Below are 7,742 nucleotides of genomic sequence, written 5' to 3' on the forward strand. Positions count from 1 at the left end.
GGATGGTCTCGATCTCCTGACCTCGTGATCCGCCCGTCTCGGCCTCCCAAAGTGCTGGGATTACAGGCTTGAGCCACCGCACCCGGCCGACATTTATTTTTTCTGACAATTTTGGGACTGGTGACTTCCCAACTTGTGTCTCCCATGGTCTGGAGATTTCACTTTTTGGGTTGTCTCTGTATGTTGGGGGGCTTTGGAACCTCTTCTCCTTCCTCACTCTCAGGGAAAACTCTCCACAGCTGTGTAGGAGCATGGTTTCACATGCTAGTTCCACAACATTTGTGTGAGCCTTCCACTGACTTTCCCTCAGTGCCCTCAGTGCCTTAGTTTGCTTCTTATTATCACTACTTTTAGAGACAAGGTCTTGCTCTGTTGCCCAGGCTGGAGTGCAGTGATGTAATCATACTTCCCTGCAGCCTCAAACTGGGCTCAAGCAATCCCTCTGCCTCAGCCTGCCAAGTGGCTGGGACTACAGGCGTGCACCACCACATCCAGCTAACTTTTAAATAATTTTTTCGTAGAGACAGGGTCTGCTATGTTGTGTTGGGATTACAGGTGTGAACCACCATGCCAGAAGGCTACATTCTTGGCCTTCAATTTAGTTATTATCTGAGAATGGTGATAGTCCCACATGGATTCTCCTTGGGATTAAGATGGCACCTTAAGGCCAGGCTTGGTGGCTCATACCTGTAATCCCAGCACTTTGGGAGGCTGAGGCAGGTGGATCACCTGAGGTCAGGAGTTCGAGACCAGCCTGGCAAACGTGATGAAACCCCATCTCTACTAAAAAGAATAATTAGCTGGGCGTGGCACGTGCCTGTAGTTCCAGCTACTCGGGAGACTGAAGCAGGGGAATCGACTTGAACCGGGGAGGAAGAGGTTGCAGTGAGCCAAGAGTACACGACTGCCTTCCAGCCTGGGCGACAGAATGAGATTCCATCTCAAAAATAAAAAAAAAGGCCACCTTGATATCACATTTTGCAGGAAGTGGGGCATTTGAATTAGGGCCTGGTCAGAAGTTGGCCCTAAATCACACTACACTTCTCTGTCTTCATCCCCGTAGGCCCGTTCCTCCCGCCGTCAGCCCTGCTGCCAGACCCTGACTTCTTCTCTGGCACCGTGTCCCTGCCCGGCCTGGAGCCCCCTGGCGGGCCTGACCTCCTGGATGATGGCTTTGCCTACGACCCTACGGCCCCCACACTCTTCACCATGCTGGACCTGCTGCCCCCAGCACCGCCACATGCTAGCGCTGTTGTATGCAGTGCCGGGGCTGTGGTTGGGGAGCCCCCTGGCCCTGAACCGCTGACGCTGGACTCGTACCAGGCCCCGGGCCCCGGGGATGGAGGCACCGCCAGCCTCGTGGGCAGCAACATGTTCCCCAATCAGTACCGCGAGGCGGCCTTTGGGGGCGGCCTCCTATCCCCGGGGCCTGAAGCCACGTAGCCCCTCGATGCCAGAGGAGGGGCACTGGGTGGGGAGGGAGGTGGAGGAGCTGTGCAATCCCAACCAGGATGTCTAGCACCCCCATCCCCTTGGCCCTTCCTCATGCTTCTGAAATGGACATATTCAAGCCTTGGCGAGAAGCTCCGTTGCACGGGTTTCCCCTTGAGCCCATTTTGCAGATGAGGAAACTGAGTCCGGAGAGGAAAAGGGACATGGCTCCCGTGCACTAGCTTGTTAAAGCTGCCTCTGTCACCACATGTCGGGGAACCTTCTCCAGTAGGATTCGGAAAAGATTGTACATATGGGAGGAGGGGGCAGATGCCCGGCCCTTCCTCCCCAGACTTGAGGGTGGGGGGTAGGTTGGTTGTTCAGAGTCTTCCCAATAAAGATGAGTTTTTGAGCCTCGGGGGTTTCGTCTATTCTGCGCTTGGGAAACGCCCTAGTTCCTTACGTAGCAAAGAAAGCCTCCTGGCTGGGGGCTCAGGCCTGTCATCCCAGCACTTTGGGAGGCCAAGGCGGGAGGATCGCTTGAGCTCACGAGTTTGAGATCAGCCTGGGCAACAAGACGAAACCTAGTCTCTACAAAAAATACAAAAATTAGCTGGGCATGGTGGCGCATGCCTGTAGTCCCAGCTACTCGGGAGGCTGAGGTGGGAGAATCGCTTGAACCCAGGAGGCAAAGGTTGCAGTGAGCCTAGATCGCGCCACTCTAGCCTGGGCGACAAAGACAGACTCCGTCTCAGAAAAAAATAAAAATAAAAATAAAAAAGATAAAAAGATGGCTGTAACATTCTAGTTTATGCCCTGAAAAGGGGAATACAGTCATTCTATAGTGTTTGGAGATTTTGGGTTACCCTTAATTGTATGCAAGTTGTCTTACTGTGTATTGTCCCTTAATTTCAGGACTCAGATTTCATGCTTGAAGAAATGCAGGTTAGTTTAACCTTTCAAGGAAATTTTTTTTTTTTGAGATGGAGTCTGGCTCTGTCGCCCAGGCTGGAGTGCAGTGGCCGGATCTCAGCTCACTGCAAGCTCCGCCTCCCGGGTTTACGCCATTCTCCTGCCTCAGCCTCCCGAATAGCTGGGACTACAGGCGCCCGCCACCTCGCCCGGCTAGATTTTTGGATTTTTTAGTAGAGCCGGGGTTTCACCGTGTTCGCCAGGATGGTCTCGATCTCCTGACCTCGTGATCCACCCGTTTCGGCCTCCCAAAGTGCTGGGATTACAGGCTTGAGCCACCGCGCCCGGCCTCAAGGAAATTTTTAAGGTGGCAAAAGGTTTTAGTGGCATATACATCTTAATCTGTAGATGGGAGTGATTAGCTGTTTAAAAGTTGAAATGTGACTGAAATGGAAATGGAGTAGGGCAAATTTTAAATGGGATTATTTTTCATCTTCAAACAGGCAGACCTGTTATCCTAAACTAGGGTTTTTAATGACCACAGCAAGCAAGCATGCAGCTTACCGCTTGAAAGACAGGGTCTTTCCTCACCCAAGCTGGAGTGCAGTGGCCCTCTGTACAGCCTCAGACTTCTGGGCTCAAGTGATCCTCAGCCTCCCAATGGTCTTTGTAGACAGCCTGATGGAGTCTCATGGCACAAGAAGATTAAAACAGTGTCTCCAATTTTAATAAATTTTTGCAATCCAAAAAAAAATAATAAATAAAAATAAAAATAAATAAATAAAATTAAAAAGATAAAAAGATAAAGCATCCAAGCTCTTCCCTTCTCGGTTCTACCGCTTCTTCCTCTGACCCCGCCCCTCTCAACCCTAGGACCCGCCCCTCACGTCGGCGGAACTGCGCTGTGCGGAGCTCCACCACGCTCCGCCTCCTCCCCCTAGCGCGGCCTTTCATTTCCGCTTCCTGTGCGGGCAGCGCGCGAGCGCAGCTTTGGGAGGCGGAGACCGGCCGGTGAGTGCAGGCGGCGGGCTCGACCTCCCGGTTTTCGGGCAGGCGTCAGCCCAGCTTCTCCCTTTCCTTAGGCTTTTCCCATACTGCCGTAGGCTTCTGCTGCGTCCCGGCCCCGAGGATCGCTCGTCCCTCACCCCATTCGGCCTGACGGGCTTCAGGCCGCGCCCGTGCCCCGGCTGTGGGCCAGAAGTTGCCGCGTCGGACTCGGCCTTCGGCCCAACAGCTTATCACAGTCCCCGCCCCCATGTCAAAAAAAAAAACAATCCAGCCCAAATCCTCAGGCCGCGACGCGATCCACAAGCCCTGTCCAAACCTTCGGTCTCCTCCCTTTCCCACAAGCCCTGCCCCCAAGCTCAGCCCACGCCCTCCCGTCAGCCAACTCCGCCTCTCTCAAGCTCTACCCTCTTTTTCCTTGGGTACTCTCCACACCCTGCCATCTAGATCCCATCTTTAGACCTCAACTTCACTCTGGTCTCCTTGCAACACACCCTTCCCGTGTTCCCACTCCCTCTAGCATCTTCATTTTCCGCCACGCCCTTCACCTGTCCTCGACCTCCACCTTCATGCAACTGCACTGTTCCCTTAAAGGCTTTCTCCGATTTCCTCCACCTGCCTTCATCCTTACCTTCCTTATCCCTCTAGCACCCAGACTCATACCCACGCATGGCCCCTAGTGGGAGCCTTTTCAGCTCTTCTCTTTCCCTTGAGCTCCAGCCTTAGGTGCTCAGGGTTTGCCGTCTGACCCTACTTCAAACTACTGACCCTACTGATGTTTCAAAACTTTCATCCCCGACTCCAGCGCATGGAATGTAGGACACCCCTTTCCCAGGGATGCTCATCTCAGAATCACCTAAGGGTTTTTTAGAATGCCCAAGTTGCCAGATCGAAGTTGTTAGGGATGGACTTGAACATCTGGCATACCGTTCTGCAGCTTCACTTCTGCTCCCTGAAGCTAATCGATGTGTTGTTTGGGATCGACTCTGTCACCAACTTGTTAGATGACTTTGATTCTGCCCATACGGTTTTCACAGCCCATCTGACTTTCCTGGTCCCTTCATCCCTCAGGTTGAGGCCCCAGGCTTGGCCTCACCACAATGTGGCACGAGGCTCGGAAGCATGAGCGGAAACTTCGAGGCATGATGGTCGACTACAAGAAGAGGGCGGAGCGGAGACGGGAGTATTATGAAAAGATCGTGAGTAACTGGCCTTTCGTCTGGGGTGGGGGACCCTAGTTTGGGGGACACAGGTCATCCTGGTAAAATCTGGGCTTGGAAGTATGTCAAGACAAGAGGCTTATTTCCTCAGGAGTATATTCATTAATCTTTTCTTGAGCATAATCATTGTTAGGATCCCAAGAGCTTCTGTTTGTTGTAACATAGTGTGTCGTTTGGTGTGGCCTCTCAGTGCCGATCTGGTGTTAGCAAGAAAAAGGGAAGTCTCTGTAATCCTCAGAGCAGTCCTGACGTTAGACTGGCCACCTCCAGAACGTTGTCTGTTTTGCTTGTTGCTGGGTTCCCCATTCCCAGAAGAGCTCAGCCACTCTTGAGGTTTGGCTTGGCACACAATAGGAGTGAGTATTAAGTTGGCTGGGCACGGTGGCTCACACCTGTAATCCCAGCACTTTGGGAGGCCGAGGTGGGCGGATCACCTGAGGTCACGAGTTCGAGACCAGCCTGGCGAAAATGGTGAAATCCCGTCTCTACTAAAGATACATAAACTAGCCAGGCTTAGTGATGTGTGCATGTAGTCCCAGCTACTCGGGAGGCTGAGGCACGAGAATTGCTTAGCCTGGGAGGGGGAAGCTGCAGTGCACGGAGATGGCGCCACTGCACTCCAGCCTGGGTGACAGAGCTAGATTCTGTCTCAAAAAAAAGGAAAAAAAAAAAAGGAGTGAATATTAAGTGAAACCTGACCACTTCCCTCTCCTGTTTGATGCTTCAGTTGTTTTGGGGGGAAGACCAAACTATCCCTGGCCTAAAAGACCCTTGTGGTCTGACCACTGAGCTTCATCCGTGGACAGCTCCACTGGCCTTCTATTTCTGCCACCATGGGGCTTTGGCCTGTATTACCCCCTCCTCACCTGTTTAACTCCTCTGTCTCCTTGGGATTCCAGCTTGAAATGGCACCTGTTTACTAGGTTCAGTTTTCCTGTCAGATGACATTTATATAGACATTTTCCATTTGCTCCTGTATTACTGCCCCAGCCTCCTCTCTGGTCCGCTGGCCTCCAGTCCTGGCTCCTCCAGTCTATCCTCCCTAGAAGAGTCCAAGAGGCCTTTCTAAAGCGCAAAACTGACCCTGTCCCTTTCTTGCTCACAGCACCTCTATGGCTTCTAAGTACCCTTGAGAGAAAGCCTAGGCTCCTCACTGTGGCCTTTAGGGTCCTGCATGGCCTGGTCTTTGCCCCTCCTCCAGACTCACACCACCCCACACTCTGCCTTGTTCCTTTGCACAAGTCATTTTGGCCTCCTTGCTATTCCTCCACTGACCCAAGCGCTCCCCAGCCACAGGACCTTTGTATGAGCTCTTCCCATACCTGGTTAACTACTGCTCATCTGTCAGATCTCAGTCCTCAGAGGAGTCTTGTTTCCCGAGCTCAGTCAGGTGTCCTCTAAAGATGCCGTAATCGTAGCTCCCTTTCCTTCCCCTTTGTGGAATTTAACACACTTAAGATACACATACATGGGCCTGGTGTGGAGGCTCATGCCTGTAATCCCAGCATTTTGGAAGGCCGAGGTGGGTGGATCACCTCAGGTCAAGAGTTTGAGACCAGCCTGGGCTAACATGGTGAAACCTCGTCTCTACTAAAAATACAAAAATTAGCCAGGCGTGGTGGCGTGCACCTGTAATCCCAGCTACTTGGGAGGCTGAGGCAGGAGAATTGCTTGAACCTGGGAGGCAGAGGTTGCATTGCTCTCCAGCCTGGGCAACAGTGAGACTCCACCTCAAAAAAAATACACACACACACTCGCACATACGCATACACAGGTTGAACATCCCTAATTCAAAATCCGAAATGCTCCAAGTTTTCTTTTTTTTTTTTTTTTTGAGACAGAATCTTGCTCAGTTGCCCAGGCTGGAGTGCAGTGGTGTGATCTCAACTCGCTGCAACCTCCACCCCCCAGGTTCACGCTCTTCTCCTGCCTCAGTCAACCTCCTGAGTAGCTGGAATTACAGGTGTGTGCCACTATGCCTGGCTAATTTTTGTACTTTTTGTAGAGACAGGGTTTCTTTTTTTTTTTTTTTTTGAGACGGAGTCTCGCGCTGTGTCACCCAGGCTGGAGTGCAGTGGCGCGATCTCGGCTCACTGCAAGCTCCGCCTCCCAGGTTCACGCCATTCTCCTGCCTCAACCTCCGAGTAGCTGGGACTACAGGCGCCCGCCACCACGCCCGGCTAGTTTTTTGTATTTTTAGTAGAGACGGGGTTTCACCATATTAGCCAGGATGGTCTCGATCTCCTGACCTCGTGATCCACCCGCCTCGGCCTCCCAAAGTGCTGGGATTACAGGCTTGAGCCACCGTGCCCGGCCAGAGACAGGGTTTCACCATGTTGGTCAGGCTGGTCTTGAACTCCCGACCACAGGTGATTTGCTTGCCTCGGCCTCCCAAAGTGCTGGGATTACAGGCGTGAGCCACCGCGCCCGGCTAGCTCCAAAATCTGAAACTGTCTGCGTACTGACACGATGCCGCACTACAAGTGGAAAGTTTCATATATAAGTACTTAACACAAACTTCGTTTCATGCACAAAATTATTTAAAATATTGTATACAGTTACCTTCAGGCTGTGCTTATAAAGTATAAATGAATTCGGTCTTTGGACTTGGGTGCCATCCCTAAGATATCTCATTATGAATAGGCAAATATTCCAAAATCTGAAAAAATCCAAAACATTTCTGATCCCAAGCACTTCAGATAAGGAATACTTAACAGTGTGTGTGCGTGTGTGTATAAAATATGCTTATCCATTCATACGTATATGCACATACCCAGCTCTGTGAGCCTGGGGCTAGTAGTATTTGGGTCACATTTGTACCGTAGGGTTGGGTCCGTCAAATACAGTTTGAAAGAATAGATGAGGCCGGGCGCGGTGGCTCAAGCCTGTAATCCCAGCACTTTGGGAGGCCGAGACGGGCGGATCACGAGGTCAGGAGATCGAGACCATCCTGGCTAACACGGTGAAACTCCGTCTCTACTAAAAAATACAAAAAACTAGCCGGGCGAGGTGGCGGGTGCCTGTAGTCCCAGCTACTCGGGAGGCTGAGGCAGGAGAATGGCGGGAACCCGGGAGGCAGAGCTTGCAGTGAGCTGAGATCCGGCCACAGCACTCCAGCCTGGGCGACAGAGCGAGACTCAGTCTCAAAAAAAAAAAAAAAAAAAAAAAAAAGAA

At 51.8% G+C, this 7,742-nt stretch overlaps 2 protein-coding genes and 1 long non-coding RNA gene across 5 annotated transcripts in view; all 3 read left to right on the forward strand.

The window, feature by feature from the left end:
• Positions 1-1,852, forward strand: part of RELB (RELB proto-oncogene, NF-kB subunit) — a 44,358-nt gene extending 42,506 nt beyond the window's left edge. Inside the window, exon 12 of the mRNA XM_025367251.1 lies at positions 1,064-1,852. Coding sequence (XP_025223036.1) covers positions 1,064-1,443 — 380 coding nt within the window. The 3' untranslated portion in view covers positions 1,444-1,852. The remainder of the gene's footprint in view (positions 1-1,063) is intronic.
• A 450-nt stretch (positions 1,853-2,302) lies between these two features.
• On the forward strand, positions 2,303-3,089 carry LOC112613314. Its single transcript, XR_003116939.1, has 2 exons — positions 2,303-2,376; positions 2,847-3,089. It is a non-coding gene; the product is annotated as an uncharacterized LOC112613314 (long non-coding RNA).
• Positions 3,090-3,285: 196 nt separating this feature from the next.
• Positions 3,286-7,742, forward strand: part of CLASRP (CLK4 associating serine/arginine rich protein) — a 34,493-nt gene continuing 30,036 nt past the window's right edge. For all 3 annotated transcript variants that reach the window (XR_003116888.1, XM_025367604.1, XM_025367605.1), the window contains exons 1-2: positions 3,286-3,354; positions 4,420-4,547. Coding sequence is in view for 2 of the 3 variants with exons in the window: in XM_025367604.1 (XP_025223389.1) it covers positions 4,449-4,547 (99 nt within the window). In the remaining variant the exon portion in view is untranslated. The remainder of the gene's footprint in view (positions 3,355-4,419; positions 4,548-7,742) is intronic.

Source organism: Theropithecus gelada, chromosome 19 (assembly GCF_003255815.1).
Source record: "Theropithecus gelada isolate Dixy chromosome 19, Tgel_1.0, whole genome shotgun sequence".
In the NCBI taxonomy this organism is placed as follows: Eukaryota; Metazoa; Chordata; class Mammalia; order Primates; family Cercopithecidae; genus Theropithecus; species Theropithecus gelada.